Source organism: Syzygium oleosum, unplaced genomic scaffold (genome assembly GCF_021117445.2).
Source record: "Syzygium oleosum isolate NSW1041296 unplaced genomic scaffold, Sole_v2.1 Sole_v2.20, whole genome shotgun sequence".
In the NCBI taxonomy this organism is placed as follows: domain Eukaryota; kingdom Viridiplantae; phylum Streptophyta; class Magnoliopsida; order Myrtales; family Myrtaceae; genus Syzygium; species Syzygium oleosum.
In genome coordinates, this window is record NW_026607504.1 from 148,917 (window position 1) to 169,117 (window position 20,201).

The 20,201-nt window shown below is 38.5% G+C and overlaps 2 protein-coding genes across 3 annotated transcripts; both read left to right on the forward strand.

Annotated features, from left to right (window-relative positions):
* The first annotated feature begins 228 nt into the window (after window positions 1-228).
* Window positions 229-6,983, forward strand: LOC115693553 (YTH domain-containing protein ECT4). 2 transcript variants are annotated; one of them, XM_056320374.1, is made up of 8 exons: window positions 229-634; window positions 1,316-1,359; window positions 1,463-1,616; window positions 3,191-3,267; window positions 3,365-3,880; window positions 4,592-5,128; window positions 5,803-6,015; window positions 6,328-6,983. In XM_056320374.1, the coding sequence occupies exons 1-8, from the start codon at window positions 592-594 to the stop codon at window positions 6,697-6,699; spliced, it is 1,956 nt and encodes a 651-aa protein (XP_056176349.1). In that variant the 5' UTR covers window positions 229-591; the 3' UTR covers window positions 6,700-6,983. The 2 variants fall into 2 exon arrangements, with proteins under 2 accessions (XP_056176349.1, XP_056176350.1); XM_056320375.1 differs by having other exon boundaries at window positions 617-634; window positions 1,316-1,405; window positions 1,518-1,616.
* Window positions 6,984-10,357: 3,374 nt separating this feature from the next.
* LOC115693558 (protein STRUBBELIG-RECEPTOR FAMILY 5-like) lies at window positions 10,358-18,732 on the forward strand. The gene is made up of 16 exons (XM_056320565.1): window positions 10,358-10,726; window positions 11,023-11,155; window positions 11,291-11,362; window positions 11,464-11,529; window positions 12,027-12,098; window positions 12,170-12,241; window positions 13,065-13,136; window positions 13,205-13,270; window positions 13,627-13,692; window positions 13,764-14,068; window positions 14,728-15,014; window positions 16,392-16,663; window positions 16,854-16,974; window positions 17,211-17,347; window positions 17,448-17,604; window positions 17,889-18,732. Exons 1-16 carry the CDS (start codon window positions 10,639-10,641, stop codon window positions 18,018-18,020), a joined length of 2,118 nt encoding a protein of 705 aa, XP_056176540.1. The 5' UTR covers window positions 10,358-10,638; the 3' UTR covers window positions 18,021-18,732.
* The last annotated feature ends 1,469 nt before the right edge of the window (window positions 18,733-20,201 follow it).

A 20,201-nucleotide genomic window follows, 5' to 3' on the forward strand; every position in this document is an offset into this window, starting at 1 on the left:
TGGGGGAACCCTTCCCTCTCTAATTTTGTCACTCCAAAGCAAAGCCATAGCAAATTTTAAAGAAATTAAAAGTGGACAATAACATATGGAGGACAGAGAAGATGTACCTCAGAAAAGTCCCCAAAAAAAGAAAGGTCGTTGTTCCTTTCCCAACATCCGATCATTCACCAAAGATGAAGAAGCCTTTCCATAGTAGCAAAGGAAGCAGCGAATGACTGAGGCCTGTGGGGTATGCTTTTTACCCTCCCGACTACTGTGGGTTTTCTCCTGACTTTAATAATGTCTTTCCTTTAGTCGCATTCCCTTTTGGGTGAATGTTTTTATAACAAAGTCGAGATGGTGGTACACCCAGTTTTTTTTTACCGTCCATTATAATCCTGCATCCGACACCTACTGCCGATAGATACCCCCCTCATGGATACTCTGTACCCTCTTTTCATTTTGATGCGCTAGATTCTGGTGGCGGTTTCTTGAATTCAACAAGATCCCCAGAGTGTGTGTGTGTGTGTGCGCGCGTGCGAGAGAGGGAGAGGGAGAGGGAGAGGGAGAGAGAGAGAGAGGGAGAGGGAGGAGATCTAACCCCCCGTGTCCATGGCCGCTCCTCAGCCCCGTCGTCCCGATCGCTCCGCCGCTGGTACGTCCCTAATCTTGACTACCCTCTATTTGATCTTTCTTGATTCATCTCCTCGTCGTCGGCCTCGGTTCATCTGGTGGCATGGCCTGTGAACCCAATCCCGCATCTCTTATCTCGTGTTAATCCTGATGAGATGAAGCGGGTTCTATTTACTTTTAGATGCCGTGATCAAGAGAACCCTCTTTTTCTCCCTTTTGGTTCTGTCGACTCTCTTGGGTGGATTTTCCTTTCCTCGGCCTCAAAACAATCATTAGTCAATGACTTCCGGACTGGGTGCATCATTTCTGCACAGCAATGAAGGGCAATAACCAAAAGGAAAACAAAATCATATCCAGCTGCCAAGTTCATCTTTCCCCCCATCATGGCTTTGCAGAGTTGATGGAATTATCTTGTGATCCATTTATGTGTGTGTGTGTGTTTTTTTTTATCAATATCGGTTTGACTCGTGGACTGTTGATCTTGTTGTTCACTTACGGACGGCGCACTGCCTTAATTTGCTCGGCTAAGTTAGTACTTGGGGAAGAAATTATAGGTGCATAGGCGTCGATCGGTTGGGCAAATGATCATAGAGCCATAGATGCAAGCTTTTCAGCACTGGAAGCTGGATAGGTTTCGTTGATTATGAGTATTGCCTTTGGTTCCCACGATACTACATCACTGACAAACTGATTGTGGATGCAGAAGAGGGACCTACTGATCCAGAAAACATGAATCAGCAGTTAACTGTGAGTCCAATGTGATGCATCTTTGTTCTCTCGTTGTGCTTACTCGGTAAGGTTCCCTGGTATTGCTTTGAATGATAACGTTTTACTTGGGAATGTCTTCCAGCATCCAGCAAAAGGGTCAGTTTCTCCTAATCCTTCCCAGGACGGTGCTGCTGCAGGTTCTCAGAAGGAACCGGTGAGTCAATCAGTATCCATCGGTTTGAGCAGCGATGGTGCTGATGCACATGCCCATCAGCCACAGACCTTGCATTACGGAGGTTTGTGGGTCTGATATTTTTTTTTGCAATTTGGAGCCGTGTAACTTGTCATTCTTTTCTATGATTGGATTGTTGCGATCTGTATATTGCTGATCTAAGAATCAGTGGTATGAGGACTGTACCACTTACTGCTATGTCTTTGACTTACTAGGCCAAGTAGTAGACCTAACCAGGCGGTGCAGTTCATTTATTTAGGCTATCACAGCATTTGAGTTGTGGAGACATTTCTTTTTTTAATGCAAAAAAGATCTTATTGACGCTGCTCTGCAAAGTTTCAGTGAGAGAGGATCTGTCAGATCTAATTAGGCATTTGTTTTAAGGATTAATTCTCAGCTAAATTAATAGTGTGACAACTATAACTTCCCATTCTTTTCTTTTGGAAGTGTATGTACCTATTCTTGATGACGTCATGCGAATATCCTATTCTCGAAATCTCTAGATTTCTTTCCCTTTTCTTTAACCCAAAGATAGCTGAGCGTATCGACGGATAAGCTTCCTTCATTTCTTATCTCTGCTATTGTTGGTTCCTTTGAAGCCCAAATCTCATCTTTATAAGTTGCTGCTTTGACCATAAAAGAATCTCCAAAATGCTAAACCAAATCCAACAGATGTCTTCCCTGGCTTTTTTGTGAAGAAGCAGATGGTCGACTGACTTCCCTGCTGTTTTGCAGAGGAAGCATCTGTTTATTATTTCGGATTATGTCTTTTGCAGATTGTTTGTTGCTTAGAATATTGCCCGAGTTGCCTTCGATATTATTAAAGCCACTTTTGAAGGTATCGTGATTTTCCAGATTAATTTTTAGGGGAACAGGTCCTTGCACTCTCCCAGACCACTAGGTAGGATGCCCCATTTGGAGTTTCTGTTTCTCATTCGGCAATTATTACTACTTTGGACAAGTTATTGGTACCTCTCAATTCCCAACCGTGAGGGAGCTTTCCAATAGAAATATTCCAAAAGTCACTCCTCTCACAAAAAATTAAGAACACAGAAATTGTTTCTTTACGCTGGTTCACAATTTTGAATCCGATAGTATGTACTCATATTGGATGAAGGAAAGAGCACAACAGAATGCAGGATTCTCTCTCGTCCACCTAAAATTACTGAGCCAGGAAATTTATTAGATTGCAAGGGAGAAGATGTAGCAGCTTGCCTAGATCTCACTCTTACTATCATCGAAAATAGGTGAGATTGAAAGAAACGCTGAAAGAGTGTTGCAGTCTTGCTATGGCTGTGCTGCCAAAAGGCACCCAGAGTCCTCTGGTAGGACACAGTAAGAAGACTGCAAGTGCATCTGAGCACCTTTTTCCTGCGACAATTCGTTAATTCCATTCCATTGATGCTAGGGAATTCCTTTCTTCCACTGATACTTGGGCATTCCTTTCTCATTATAAATTAAGTAATTCATGAAACCATGCATAGCTGTGTGCAACAGCATGTTTTAAGGATACGCCATCAATTAAGAACTGATTAGACTGGTTTCAACATCGGCAACTTGATTTCCTTTAGCTTTTGCAATGCCTGGAGTTTACTTGCAGTATAAAAAAAAATGAATGCTTGTCTTCATGAACTTCAGGATATGGCAGTTCTACTGGGGAGTGGGATGATATTTCTCAATATGCCAATGCAAAAGGGCTGGAAGTAGCATCTCCAGTATGTTATTTATTTTTTATATTAATTTTACCCTCATTCTTGCTCAGTCAGAATGTATTCTATTAACCTTATGTGTTTTTTTTTTTTTGGCATTTAGGGAGTCTACAATGACAATCATTCTCTTGTTTTTCATACTGGCTATGGGTACAGTCCGCATATGCCATATGGACCATATTCCCCTGTCACAACACCATTGCCTTCTGTTGGTGGAGATGTGCAGATGTATTCGTCACAGCAATTTCCTTATTCAGGACAACCTTACTTCCAGCAACTAGTGCCTCCGACTATGCCATATATTTCTTCACCAACTCAGGTTTCACAACCAGATCTCACAATGTCGATGAATGTTGACCAGCAAGGTGATGGAGTGCTTTTTGGGCCAAGGCCTAATTATCCTTCATCCGTGGGATCTTTTGGTAGAGGAAGCTTTCCTGGAAATCCTTGGACTCATGCGTTTCATGATCAGCAACTAGGGTTGGATGGATTGAGTTCTGGAGGTCTTTGGTCAGATTGGTCCAAACCAGCTGATAGGCAACGGTCCTTTTCCCCTTTATCGCCAGCAGTATCTCCCCAGCCAATAGGCATAGGGCCATTTACCCAAAATATTGGAATTGTATGCCTTCTTGCTTTTCCATCTGTATCTATTAGATATATTGTTGAGTTTCACTTTTTGTTGTTTTTGGGGTGGATAGATTTTTTGTTCTTTCTGCTGGTTGAGATAAGTGGCAGTTGAAAATTTTCAAGTACACATCATTTATGATGAGATGCATTGAGCAGCCTCTTGGATTGATACGAGATTAATGCTTAAAAAAAACATAATTGCTTTTGCTTAAAAAGTTTCACTTAGTGGAATATTAGTGTTGGGCACGCGCACTGTGCATACATGATGATGGACGTTCACATATAAAGAAAAAAGGAAACACTTTAATAGGAATTGGGTGATTATCCAGTGGAGTGGACATAGTGGTAGTGGGGTAGTTATTAGACATGTATGAGGTGGGTGGTTATTGTAACAGAGGTAACATTGCAATGTCCAAAATTGAGAGAAACTCATCTTTTGCCCTTAATGATATAAATTTTAAGATCAAGAAGACCGTAGCCAAAGGACTGCTCTTTCATTTCTAAAGATAAGCTGTTCATCATTTGGTGGTCCATATGACTTTCCTTACCTGTGTATGACCATGTCCATAGCCTCAATGTTTTTGCTTATTAGTCTTCTTATTGGTTCTACTGTGGGGAAGGTATATTGAGATCTTACTGAAATAATCTTGTGAGGATTGAGACAGGATGGTGGACCTTATTGACTATTGTTTATCTTATTCAGGCTTCTGATCTGCAAAGAACCTTGTCTGGATATGGATCTTCTGATCCATATAATAGAGACTTTCTGCACAGTGGTATCAACAGGGGAGCTAACTTTGGGACTACATCGATTCCTGGTTTAGGACTAAATGGTCAGGGCTGGCTTTCAGTTGACAATAGACGGCGCCGTTGGAGAAGCAATGGTGCTATATGCAGTTGTAATGGGCCATCTGATATCCTTGGTGACCAAAACCGTGGACCTAGAGCATCAAAGCTGAAGAATCACACTACTCCTGAACATGGTTCCTCCATTGATGATAGCAAGCTTAGCACGTCTACAACAAAGATCCCTCATGGGTCATACAATCACATAGATTTCATCACAGAATACAACGATGCTAAGTTTTTTGTGATTAAGTCATATAGTGAAGATAATGTTCATAAAAGTATTAAATATGGTGTATGGGCAAGTACACCAAATGGGAACAGAAAATTGGATGCTGCTTACCGGGAGGCAAAGGAGAAGCAAGACGCTTGCCCCGTCTTTCTATTCTTCTCGGTAAGTAGCACAAGATATCCTTTCGTTATTGATTTTGCTATAGTTGATCAGTCATCAGTTCAAAGGGAAAGTTTCAGAAAATTCTGCTATTTTGAGCAGTAGAGTAAGAAAAGGTGGTGTTCCTACCACGAGGATTACAATTTCAAAGACTTTCAGGTGTAAGAAGTTGACCGTGGTTGTTCATTTAGTCTGTTTTTCTGTTTATTAATTGAAGTTCCTAATAAATGGTCAACTCACATGAGGCAGCTCCTGGAATTATGTACTTTCTTTGGGTTCAATGGAACTTACTTACTTCTGGAGGATCTTTCTTTCTCATAGTGAAAAGACATAGTAATTGAGCTGCTATAGTAAATGTCAATAATGGTTTAACACTTATAAAGGAAGTCTCATGTCGTGACCGACCTCCGAAATAGGTGTCAACATCTCATACTTTAAATATCTTGATTGCTTGGATACCTTTATCCAGAGTACATGGTGTGTGTCGTTTGTTAATTCCCTACTCACTAGCATGCCTGTTTCTCACTGTGCCGGGAGAATCTGAATACCTTATTCACTCGCATCAGGAACTATTCAGTACATATCAACTTTGCATTGTTCCACTCGTAAAAAATTTGGACTTGCTTCTTTTGGATTATAGTTAGTTCTCGTACTATATCTGTTTCCATCACATGCAGGTGAATGCTAGTGCTCAATTCTGCGGGGTTGCTGAAATGGTTGGACCTGTAGATTTTGACAGAAGCTTTGATTATTGGCAACAAGATAGATGGAGTGGGCAGTTCCCTGTGAAGTGGCATATTATTAAAGATGTTCCAAACAGTCAGCTTCGTCAAATTGTTTTGGAAAATAATGACAATAAGCCTGTGACAAACAGCCGAGACACCCAGGAGGTACGTTAATCAGGGATACTTTGGAATGATTGTACTTTATATGCTGGGTCTCCGTCATGTGTTGCTGCGCAGCAGTAACCTTTCAGAAAGACATTGCTTAATTTTTTTAATAGCATTTATTCTAAGAGAATACTTTGGATCCTGTAGAGAATAGATTATCCTTCAATGGCTTTGTTACTTGTGGTTTCATCTCATTGGTTTATTGTTAAGTTTTGCCTTATTGAAGTTAAGGCAACCCCGCTTAATGGTATAAAATTTAGTTGTTACTGTTTTGTCTTCAACTTAATGGTTCTTTATTTTGAAATTGTTTAGGTGAAATTGGAACAAGGTATTGAGATGTTGAATATCTTCAAGAATTATGAGACAGATACATCTATTCTGGATGATTTTGAATTCTACGAAGAACGTGAGAAAGTTATTCAAGAAGGAAAGGCCCGGCAACAAGCCAGTCCACCTGTTGTAGGGGTAGCTGGCAAAAATGAGCAGAGGAATCAAGTAATGTTATCCAGTGACTTCATCGATAAAATGTCTAAGAATTTTGGCCAGGTCATGCACGTGGATGAGGAAAGTAAAGATGATACAGTAGCTGATATGGCTAGTCCCGCACATGATAGCACCACTGGCACCAGAGTCGACTTTCAAGATTCTATGACAGCGGCCATTTCTTCTGCTCAAACCAGTTAAGATGTCATATTGCTGTTTGGTATGTAACACGACAAAGTGCGACTTGACTAGATCTACTTCTTGATTACTTTGAAGAGAAGGGAGGCTGTGTCTAATGTCTTTGGGATTAGATTGGGTGAGTGTCCAAACAAAGTGTCTTGCCTAGTTTTAGGAATCTTGCATGTTTGTGTATGATGTGCTTTCTCATCTTTGATTTCCAGTCATCAGCGGTTGTCCTGTTCTTTTTCTGTAAATTACCTTAACATTCCGGCCTGATTTATCGATGTTCAGTTAAGTGCCTTGTACTTGCAGGAAGTTCAATAAAAAGCAGCAGTTTACAAAGAAACTGAAAAACGTCCTTCCGTCATGTCTTTGCATTCATATTTTCGTTATGCAACTTCAATGATTTCCTCCCCTTGGAGACACATGTGAGAGAGCGCTAAGTTCTACTGCTTGGAGGCGACTCTAGTGTCTCTGGTGATGGTTGTGTTCATGTTAGTGGTTCAGTTTGGCGGCAGTGGCGGCTGCGGCCAAGTCTTCTCTTCTGGTGGTGGCATGGTGGTGTTGAAGTGTAGAGTTAGGCAGAGGGGTCGCTGGAAGAGTGACTTCTTTTTACCAAGAATGGAGGTTTTGTTTTTCGTAAGATGGACAATAAACAGAGAAGAGACATATGAGCATTTTAGCTGTGGAATATATAGTTGTAGAATATGATAAGTGACATACCATATTTAAAAAGATCCATTGTAATTATGGAAAGCTGTTTTGAAACTTTACTCTTTTGTACAAAAAGTTGCCAACCATCTCGAAGAGTTATTAACTTCTAAATACACGAGAAATTACTACAAAATGATCGACAAATAGTTTTTGTACTACTTATTCTATTATAATTATTCGATACATGGATGTCTAGATAGAAAACATAGCACAAAAGTCATTAGTAACATGTTAAAGGTACTAAAAATTTTCCCACCAAGAAAAGTAACTACAGTTATATTTATTTATTTATTTATTTTTGATAATCGAGGTGTTCGTGCGGCCAGCGAGCTAGGGCTCAAACTAGTGGTGATGCCCGACTAGTCCTCGAGGGGGGCTAGCGCAGCATCCCACCGCCACGACCCCCCACTTAAATCACCGATGGGCGAGTTTGAACCCGGGACCTCTCGTGAAAGGAACTGAGCGCAAACCAACGCGGCCACCGATGGGTAGGTAACTACAGTTATATTTATGGTTAATGACTTCTTCATAATTTATGTTACTTCTCTCATGGCTAGTAGCTAGTAACTTATCAACTCGTATGAAGTAGGTTTTTAGTGCCTGACATGCTAATAAATCGAAAATCAAATTAGAGTGTTGGAACTTGACATTTAATTGTAAATGAGGTCCAACATTTGCAACCAACCAGGGGCAAGTCCTGAGTTTCTCCATCGTGTCTAAAACATGGTAAGGTGCCATTAGAGTTTTGCATTCGCCTTTGCCATTGGGCAACTTCTTTTGGGAAGACTACACACGACACGTCTAAAGATAGTTAGGAAAATGACAGAGGAGATTATCTAATTTAATTTTTTTAAATAATGCGAAAAATATGCGCAAAGTAAGATATTGCCATTAGAACCAAAATAAAAGTTAATTAAAAATTCTATAATGAAAAATGAAAAAAATACAAAAGATAAAATTTGATTAAATATTCTGTAGTTGAAATGAATCAATTTTCAAATAATTTTGATACAAATTTTAACCCCATTTTGCTAACATATTAAAAAGAAATAGTAGATTGGAAATAAAAATACAGTCAAAGTTGGAAGTAAAAAACTAGCATTCCCAATATCATTATATTCGAAACTAACTTCTTAACGAAAATAATGCAATCAGTAAAGGTATCTAATAGGTTGGAAACAGATATTTGCAGAGATAAAAGACAATATGAAAATTGTGGGAAAATTGTCCCAAAAGTCTTAAACTTATTGTACGACGATCAATTCGGTCCTAAATTTTTCAATTGTGTCAATTTATTCCTAAACCTTTTGAAAATTTGTCAATTTAGTCCTAAACCCTTTGATGACTTGACGATTTAATTCTTACGGTCAATTTTAACATTACGTTGATGCTGACCGTCCTACATGATGTGGTTGGCCCTAACATGGATAAATTTTGTATTTTTTTTTCCTTTCTTTTTCTTTTGCCTATGGCCGACGACCCTTGACAAATCCTCTGAGGGTCGTGACACACCTGGCCATGGCCAAATATCGGCCATAGAAGAAAGGAAAAAAAGGAAAAATTGCAAAAATTATCCATGTTAGCGGCAGTCACTCCATGTAGGATAAATGGTGGCTAGCTAGTATCCACATCAATGATTTCCAGCTAAAATTAGCCAGAAAGATTAAATTGGCAAATCGTTGAAAGGTTTAGAATTAAATTGGAAAATTTTCAAAAAGTTTAGGATTAAATTGACGTAATTAAAAGGTTTAGGACTAAGGGTGCATTTGTTTCACCGAAAACTTCATGATAAAGAAATTATTTTCCATGAAAATCATTTTCAAGGAAAATAGTTAATTTTCATTTGTTTTGTTACCTTAATGGAAATGGAAAGTCGTTTTTCCCCAATTTAAACTTATTGTTTTCAGTCTATGAAAAATGTTTTCCATAGATCGATTAGTTTTTCGTCATCCAAACATTGAAAAATCGAAAAACAGTTCAAAAATAGTTTTCCTTCAAACAGACCCTAAATTGACAAACCGTTAAAAAATTTATGACTAAATTGACATAATTGAAAAGTTTAGGACTGAATTGGATGTCGTACAATAGGGCTAGGACTTTTTTGGATAATTATCCATGAAAATTTCCATTACCAAGTAAGCACTTAAACTATAGCTTAGTGATTAACAAATACAAGTTCACTTTATCAATAAAACTTGATTTTAAGTTGACACGTGGCAGCTTCATTGAGACAAGTACATATCACTTTTTTGGATGATTGTAAATGGTCTCCCTGGAAAAACTGTTAGGTAGTTTAAGATTCATAATCACCATTAATTATTCGATAAGAAGGAACTAAAACTCCTTGAAAGGAGACTAGGTCATCTTATAAAGGAAAAGTTTGTTTTGTGCCTTCTCTGTTGCGAAACATGATTGCAGTGCAAAGGTTCATATCACAGATCAAATCTTAACAATACATTCGAGACATAAATATGAAAACTACCATTAGCTAGAATTATTCGATTGTACTTTCAGTAAATTATTAAGGTTCTTTTACTTTCACATTGTTCAATTTCATTTTTCCCCTGCATGGCGCTGGATGGAAAGTAAACATCGACCTTTCATCGACTAGAATACTTTCGATGTGACAAATAACGAGGAAATAAAATATTTGACCTGTTAATAATTGGTAATTTCACACATGTTAAAAATAACTAGAATATCATGGACGTAAAGTGAAAATGACATGTAGCATTATCGCAAGTGATTCTATTGTTGGTAATGAACAATGATGGTGTCTGTACCATGGACTGACCATATCATTCTTCATGGCGATTCTCCAGAAAAGGGAACCAGTTAAAAGGCTTCGGCTCCCCTAGGCTTTCGCTAACTGACCCTTGCCTTGACTCTCTACTTTCTCCTTCTCCTCTATATTTCCATTTTTAGGTGCACTTTGCAACCATTCCTCCTCTAATCTTAGAAATTAGTTCCAGTGCCTTCTGCGCAAAAGAAAAATACCAGAAAAAGAACACGAAATTCGTCTTCTTCCTGCCCAGGAGAATGGAAGAATAATGAAAGAACACCCACAATCAGAGAGGGAGAACGTAAATGCAAAATGCATGGAGGATGGAATGAAATGAGCATCTTATGAAATTAGACGTTGCCATCTCTGTCTCTGCTTTTTGAGCAATCCTCAGCCTCCATTACTTTCTTCTGTCTCTTTCTGAGCTTTCCTGATCGTTTGGCTCAGAAAGAATTCTTCAAGAAATGTATCAATTTTGCGTCCTTGCCCTCTTAGTCACGTGTATAGGGATTCTGACCCCCTCGGTTCATTCCAAGACCAATGCTCCTGATGGTATGTAAACTTGGGTACCCTTCCCTCCTCTATCGTTTAGGCTATTCCTCCTGGCAGCTTTGTATTGTCATTTTAGCCCATATCCACAGTAGTCGTTACCGGACTCTTTCTGTTCAACATGGAATCTATATATACGTTACCGCTTACTCATATATACATCTACATGATTGTGTGACTATGGTAAATGGTCCTAATAAGACGTTCGCTCGACAATACTTTTCTCTCTTCAATGAAGATGCGTGCCCAAATACTAGGAAATCTCAAGATTCTAATATATATTTGGATGTAAATTGCAGTCTCTGCCCTTAATGTGATGTACAGCAGCCTGAATTCTCCTTCAGCATTGACTGGTTGGAAATCGAGTGGGGGTGACCCTTGTGGCGAATCATGGAAAGGAATCGAATGCTCTGGGTCATCAGTGACTGAAATGTATGTGTCTAGGTGTTTTTGTCTGCTTGATTGCACCCATATCACTCTAATGATATCGCTTCATGCTCACTTAAGTTTTCTCCATGTATTATATGTTTCTGAAAGCATGCTAATTTTTCTTTGAATTTCTTGCAGACAATTGTCAGATCTAGGCCTCACTGGATCAATGGGCTACCAGCTATCAAGCTTGAAATCTGTGACGAACTTGTGAGGCCGATATATTGACAATAAGTGCATTTATCTCTATGCTATCTTTCACATTGACTGATTGTCACCTGACAACAGTGACTTTCTTTGTCATAGTATAGTGATTTGAGCAAGAACAACCTCAATGGTGACATACCGTATCAACTACCTCCAAATGCACTTCACATGTAAGTACGCTTTCACACATCTACTTTGAATAACAGTTGCAGCTTCATCCTTCTAGAATGATCTGGATCTGCAGAACAATAGTATTCGACCTCCCTGTTCATTAGTTTCTTCTCATCTCTTTCACTATATCTGAATTTGTTCTTTTCCATTTCTACTCTGTCTTCCCAATAAAGAGAAGGCATGGTCAACCTCAATTGAACTCCTAGAAGCCTCCAACGAGATTCGTGGATATAGCAGTATGCATTTGTATAAGAGGAGCTTTCCAAGTGATTTGCCTATGATTTTTGGAGTTAAAATGCAATTTATTGCTCTTCTACCGAAACTACCTAAGTTGTAACATGCTTTACATGGGATTTCACAATTGTTTTGGCCAAATTCTCCATGCCTAGAAGGATTTCTGACTTAGGTCTGGTTTTTCTGATAATTCTTGGTATAATCGATATGGCATTGGCCAATGAACAAATTTCAGTTGAATGACATCCGATTCTTCATGCAGTGACCTTTCATCCAATGCATTCACTGGAAATGTTCCTTATTCGATTTCTCAGATGACTGATCTCAAGTACCTGTAAGTATTTTAATTTCAATAAAGTCGTGTTTGTCTCGCCCTTTTTGAGTAATCTTGTAGTTTTTTTGCAGAAATCTGGGCCATAATCAGCTCAATGGACAGTTAAGTGATATGTTTGGAAAACTCCCCAAACTCACCACTCTGTAAGTCCAAGTAACTTGCAGGACGTATATTTGCAATTAAGTTCCTAACTCTTGCCTGCTCTCGTTATGTATACATGTGATAAAGTTTGTAGAACAAGAAATCTACAATTTCCATCTGCCTTGGCATGTCATGTAATGTTAACTTTTGTTTGTCCTAAATGTAAACTTAGTATATCTTTAGTGTGATCTCTACATGATGTAGCAAGAACCTATGTTACCTATGTTTTTCAATGCTTTAAGTTTCGGTTAGCTAATTATGCTTAAGAACTGTGGCAAGTATGACATTGTCACAACATTGATATTTGAATGTCAACAAGGTGAGCACTCTGATGAAGGTTATTTTTGTGTTACAGAATTATATGGGTGTTTACATAATTCGATAATAAAATCAATGTCATCATCAGAATCCTCCGTGTAACTACAAACAGAACTCTTAGAAACAAGAGAGTACATCATAGGTTTCCTCTCCATTTTTGGCTACCAGAGAGAGCAAAAAAGAAATGCCAGAGTTTGCTTCCAGAAATAAGATTTGTATGGCTTTAGTGAGAGAGACGGATAAAGGAATTTACTTATTTGAATTGTGGGAACTAATTTGTGTGCAAGTGCGGTACTCGTTAAATCTAGATCTTTCAGTGAATCTTCCATATAAGCAACCTCTTGGTCCCTTTAAGAGAAAAACTGATCAAAGGACTAGTAAATGAATATGGTATTAGGATTACACGGTGGCCTGACAAGGAGGAGGGTGATATGTGTTTACTTGTTTACCTATCATGTTGCTTTAAGATGAGTATTCAATCAGTGGCTTATTCATGAAATGAATCAGGGATCTATCTTACAACTCATTGTCAGGGAATCTGCCTCAGAGTTTTGGATCACTGTCAAGTCTCACAAAATTGTAAGTCGCCAACACATTTATCCACTGACTTTCGAATCTCATGTTTCTAACTCCGGCTTTTTATACAGGCATTTGCAAAACAATCAGTTCACAGGTCCTATAAATGTCCTTGCAGGCCTTCCCCTCAATGATCTGTAAGCAGTTAAGCTGACATTTTGTTGAATTTGATGATTGCTAGCATTCAGGTTGTAGAGAGTTAACAGCTTGCTTTCTTATAATGTAGACTTTTTGGAGGATTATGTCATACTTTGTGTTTTGTGTGCATGTACACTCCTTTCAGGCATGTGATCATGTGTTGCATATTTTGAAATATAAATTGGTGCTTATGTTCGTGTGCTCTAATTTTAGACACTGCAATTTAGAATTTCCCGATGGAGTAGTCAATATCAATTGCTGTACGCACCACTCTCTGCTTCATGTTTTGTGCCAAGTTCCTGTTGAAGTTGATGGAAATCTGGAGCCTGACAGGATATTCTCGATATATGATCAGGAATGTTGCGAATAACCAATTCACCGGCTGGGTCCCAGATGCATTGAAGGATATTGACAACATTGAGTAAGTTTCTGTCTGTTTGGCTGAAGATAGTGATCACTTGTCTCCTTGACCGGATTTTTCTTTTTGTGAAGGACTGAAGGAAATTCTTGGTCCTCTGGCCCAGCTCCTCCGTCACCTCCTGGTGCTTCTCATGCTAAGAAAAGCTCAAAAGAAAGTGATGGCAAGTCTGGAGTGAGTGGACTAGCTGTAGCTGGAATTGTTATGGGAGTGTTAGTGGTGCTGGCAGTTTTAATTGCTCTATTTTCTAAGCGATCTTCTTCACCATCTTCACATTTCCTGGATGAAGAGAGGGCTAGCCAACGCAGAGCATTTACTCCCCTTTCATCACGAGAACTGTCCCATGACCTGCGTGCCGAGACGCGTAAAAGTTTTAGAGGTAGCTTTTTCTTCTTTTGGTTTCCATCATATAGAGCATAAGAGAGTAACACACGTGGTTCTAAAATGAAGATTGGCCAGGCCATTTATTTGGTTTTGCATTCATAGATGTACTGAAATTGATGTTGCTAAATCATATGTTATATGGAGAATGCAAATGTTAAGCTTACTAATAAGTAAATCAGAAACGTCTGATTGTGTTGCTCCTCTCTACAAATTTTACTCTAAATAGACAACTGAATGTCAACTATTTCGTTTTTCTTGACAAGTCAACATAAATTTCATGCAAGGGTCTATTGGGGTTGTTCCAATCCCAAAGTCAAAGTATCCTTCTCGATAAATGGCTGACTTGGAACCAATAACATAAATAAAAGTACAAGACAGTCTACTTCCCAACATACTCTAAGAGAAGTTGAGCACCCAGTTGATCATCCCTCACTCTGCCTTCAGTCAATGAAATAATTGAATGACATCCACAATTTAGTGTCAGGGGATTTGTCACGTGGATTGCTGTTTCTTGTCATTATTAGGTCCACAAGTTTGCTGTAGGCATGGCCTTATTTTGCATTGGCTTCCTCAAAATTTCCTTTCTGGAGGATATATTGGGCTTCAAACTTCAGTTCATGTATCTGATCTTTTCTTTCTTTGTTTCTCCTTTAGTGTTAGATATGGATCGTAAGTCAATGGAATCATCTGCTTCCATTGATGTAAAGGCTTTGGAGAAATCGCCTTCAATTGGATTTCGTTCTCCACTTCATGACCACATGGAGTCCCTTAAGGATAATGAATTTGCAAACCGTTTGAATGCAAGAAGAAGCACATCATTTCGCGCTACGACCTACAATTTGGCCGATTTGCAGAGTGCAACTGGTAATTTTGCAACAGGCAGACTTATTGGTGAGGGATCCATTGGCCGTGTTTATAGGGCTAAGTATGCGGATGGGAAGGTATAATATGCTATATTTTTCTTCTTTGTAACCTAATCATTCTTTTCTTGCATGACTTATGCATCTTTGTTGTGAATTGTTAGGATCAAATGACTATTCCGTCTTGCGAGTATCTGCACAAGTTTCCCATGAGCCATAGGTCCCAAGATATCTGTTTCTTTACTGCACAATAGATTAGACTACTTGGGCTCTCAGTAGGTTTAGGTGTTTAGCATCTAAATAACACAAAGCAATTGCACTCACAACCTAGCTCAGTTGTGCTTTCAGTTCAATTAAAATATGACATGAAGCAGAAAGTCATAACTTTTTGTCTCATTATCTGATTGAAGTATCTCGCCTGTCCAGCTGTTACTTTATAAGTAGTCAGGTAAACGTCAGATTACTCACGCCAGAATCAAATAGCTATTACTGGGGTCTATCCACATGAAAGCTTGTCTTACATAAGCTCATATTCATTCCCAAATGAAGGTTGCTAGAGCTCTTGTTAATAGGGAATTCTAAGCAAGTTTCTTCACTTAACATAACGCTATGCCTTTTCTTCAAGTTATGTTTTTCTTCTTTAGTCTTTAGGATGGAGGCCAAACCTCAAAAGGATGAGCTAGCAGCATTGCCACGTGAGCCTGCTACATTTTGCTTCAGTAGGAGTAGGGCATCATACTTGTGCTTATTGTTTGAGCTGCCTCCTTCCCATGAGATTTGCTGATATGAACAGTATCCAAAGGACATTCAGTCATGCCCACACCACCCACATCCAGTGACTTCTTCCAATTATCTTTCGGAAAAAAATTTGATGCCCGGCAGAAGAAGTATTACTGGTCTCTCAGGATGATTGAAAAAACAAACATGGCATGTATTAGATTTACATTCTGAGTGACCTTCTGAGAGTGTAATGTGGATTCTCAGCAGCTGTCCAGGTTATGTTGATGGTCATACTTTTGTCATGTGATGACACACGTCCTCAGATAATAAGGTCATGTCCTAAATTGTGATTCAACCACCACAACAAATCCTGAGATCGAAAAACCTTTAGGAAAATCTGTATATGCCCAGCAACATCATTCAGCTGTTTGCTCACGTATCCATTGTTGCAGATGAAAGCTCTTAGTAGCTTCATGTGAGAGGACATTGCCTCAACGGATGTTGTCATCCATACTTTTAGCTGAGAAACATTAGTCTTCCATTTCTACACAGTTTTCATTCTTTATGCTACATTCCGCTCCATTTTTATTACGTCTACTCTTTCAAAAAGAGTAAAGTTCTCTTGTATCTTGGAAACTTAGCACGCTATACAATATTCTTTGGTAGGAAGAACTGTCACTTAGAAGAAATAAATTGTCCATTTTGAATTATAATTATAGCACTTCTTTTCTTTATCAGGTTTTGGCTGTCAAAAAGATTGATTCTTCACTTTTCCAAGGCAGGAGGGGTGATGAATTTTCAGAAATTGTTGCAAAAATCTCAACGCTTCACCATCCAAACATTGCAGAACTTGTTGGTTATTGTTCTGAGCAGCGGCATAACATGCTGATCTATGAATATTTTAGGAATGGCTCCCTTCATGAGTTTTTACACTTGTCAGATGATTACAGCAAACCATTGACTTGGAATACTAGAGTCAGAATTGCTTTAGGCACAGCGCGAGCTGTAGAGTAAGTTCTATACCAACAGTATCATCCGGAAGCCATTAGTAGTGTCAAGCTATTTCCAATCTTTTGTAGCTATTAATTCTTAACATTTCTGGTTCCTTCACCGTTGTGAAAACAAATGACAGTTGACAAAGTGGCTGGAATTGTTTCTAGTTAAAGTCCTGTTTTATGTCTCTTACTATTTCTCATGCAGGTACCTCCATGAGGTTTGCTCTCCCTCTGTAGTGCACAAGAACATAAAATCATCTAATATTTTGCTTGATGTTGAACTTAATCCACGACTCACCGATTGTGGTTTGGCTACCTTCCATCAGGTTATGTATTGAAGCAAACTCTCTCCCTCTCTCTCTTTACATTGGACATGTGAACTTGTTTGCATCACCTCCTATAACTTTGTGAACATATACATCGCTATCACTATGGGGCTGTGCCATCAACAACATACAACTTTTGTCAAGCAACACTAAACCTGACAATAGCTACCATCTCTGTCCCTCAGTCTACCTCTGGCTGCTTCTTGAGCTTTAACAGCAATTTATTCCTTTTCCAGCGGACAAGTCAAAATCTCGGAGTTGGATACAATGCTCCAGAATGTACAAAGCCCTCAGCTTATACTCTGAAGAGTGATGTTTACAGTTTTGGAGTTGTCATGTTGGAGTTGCTGACTGGTCGAATGCCTCTTGACAGGTAACTTCAGTAGTTCTTGTAAGTGTTTAAAGAGATTTGAAATGGTGAAGGCAGTGTATTAAATCCATCCAGTCTGACTGCCCTACTATCCATGTATCAGTTCGAAACCAAGATCAGAACAATGTCTAGTGCGATGGGCTACTCCACAGCTTCATGACATCGATGCTTTAGGCAGAATGGTGGATCCAGCACTGCGCGGACTGTATCCTCCCAAGTCAGTCTCCAGATTTGCCGATATTATTGCTCTCTGTGTTCAGGTAATACTCCTCTGTCTGCAGTCTGCCCCTCAATGAGGGAACAGAACTACTAACTAGAACTTAAAGGTAGGTCATAGAATGAGTACGAGAGAAGTAATATGGCACAAATAAATTTAGACTTGAGGAACATGTCTAGGTCTATGTCTCGCGTGCAATTTAACTCGCCATTAAGTTTCTTCTTGCTGTTGAGCCGTGGAGTGTTGAAGACTAACTAGGATATTTTACCTTGTTTCTCTCTTTCGTATCTGGTGGAGAGGCCTCTAACTGTCTGCATTTTGTTTTAGTCGGAGCCTGAATTCCGACCTCCCATGTCAGAAGTGGTGGAGGCATTAGTGCGATTAGTTCAGCGCTCTAGTATGAACAAGAGGGGGGAGAGTCCAGGTGCATCTCGTCGTATGGATGACTTCGACTATTGATTGTTCGTCCTTACGCAACGGAGAGGAGAGATCGTTGTACTTCAATTCAACTTTTGATTTGTTTTTATGTTTATGTCTGCCCATCAAATGACTTTGTGTGCGAAGAGTAGTCTCTGCCAGTCACTTTCCTAGTGGAAAAAAGCATAGAACTCAAAGATAGCAGGAATGCTACGAGGGTTCAGCATTCATTGGGAAAGAAGCTTATGTAAATACATCAGAAATGACATCAGAAGAAGACACATCGCCGCGGAAGATTACCATATAGGCAAGAGATGATTCAAGAATCCAGGGAGAGGACCGAGTTTCGACATTTTGGTTTTGATGGTGATGGTTTAAGGTTGGCGAGATGCAGGGCGAATGCGAAGAGCCTGCAGTCTCACAACTGGAGCTAGGCATAGCATTTGGGACAGGGTTGTAGTTTGAACTTGAGCAAAGTGTCTCCACAAAAGTAGGTATGTAAATTGAATGGACGACTTGAAGTTGCTAAATGTGAATTGACAGCGTCAATGACAGTGAAGTTACTTGCGAGCATGAGCACCATACTGATCACGAGATGCTGCCACACAGTCAAAGGCAGCCACTCTACTGACCATCCTCTTTACCATCTGATAAACTTGATGCAGAAGAGAAAATGATAGTCACCAACGGTTATTGTGTATTGTTTTAAGTTACAAACCATTTCACTAATTTACTGACATTTTTTCATGCAGCATATTAATGTGTTAAAGTCATTTACTATTATAGAAAATTGCTTACTCAGTTCACTTACCAGCAACAATTGTTTCAAAATTACCAACTATTGCCAAAACTTACCGACATTTATTTGCTCTTATACGAAATTGTCAGTCTTGATTGGGGTGATTTACCACCAGCTTTTCCTGGGTTAAGTTACCAACGAGTTTTACCTGTATTAACTTCTATTTGAGTGAGTCATTAACATTTATTTGATTGTTTCGAAATTACAAATGATTTTAATAAATCGCCGATATTTATTTACGGAGCTTATCAATGTGTTAAATTTGCTAAACTCTTGCAGGGAATCGCCATATTTTATTTGAGTATGTTTACCAATATTTATTTGATTGTTTCTAATTACAATCGCTCCAATATTTTACCAACATGGATTTGTTAAAGATACCAAGATGTTCAATTTACTAACTCCTATAGAAAATTATCAACATTTATTTCAGTTACTATCAACATTTGTTTGATTGTTTCGAAAATACCAATTATTCCGAAAATTTACCAACATTTATTAGATTGTTTTGGAAATCAATAACTGATAATATACTAATGTTTACTTAATAAAATCATCAACGTATTAGAGTTTCTAACTCTTATACAAAATTACCAACCAGTCCAATAATTTACCAACATTTATTTGTGAAGCTTAATTAACCAACTCTTACATGAAACTACTACCTAATATTTGAGTTAGTTACAAATGCTTATTTAATTGTTCAAAAAAGTGAATGTTCAAATAATTTCTCGACATTAATCAACTCATCTTTATGGAAACTACCGACCGGCAAAGGGTTACCAATGTTTATTTGATTATTTCAAAAGTACAAACTGTTTCATATATACTGATGATGATGTGGAGAGCTTATCAATATGAAATAGACCCCCCCCCCCCCCCTTTTCAACATGACCAACTACATTTCAATAATTAACGAACATTTATTTGCGGAGCTTAAGTTACCAACTCTTACATGAAATTACCAACTCTTATTTAGATCACTTTCCAACTTTTATTAATTATTTTAAAATGTCAACTATTTCCATTAATTTATCCACATTTCGTTGGGAGCTTCCAATGTATTAAAGTTCAAATTTACAAATAAATGTTGGTAAATTATTAAGCCATTTGGAGATTTCGAAAGAATTAAATCAACGCCGCTAATTCTATCAAATAAGAGTTTATATAGTTAAAATTAGATGTTAACTTAATTGGTGAAGAGTTGATAAATCACTCAAATTAATATTGGTAAGCGAAGCGAGTAAATATTGTCAATTTGTAAATAGTCGGTAATTCAAAACAATCAAATGACTGATACTCCCAGCATATTACTGGCTATTGTTGGTATCTACTAACAAATTATATGTTAAATAAGTTGACAGCCAAAATTAGCAAACAACATATTTTGAAATTTACCAACGTTTTTAAGGATTTATTAGGAA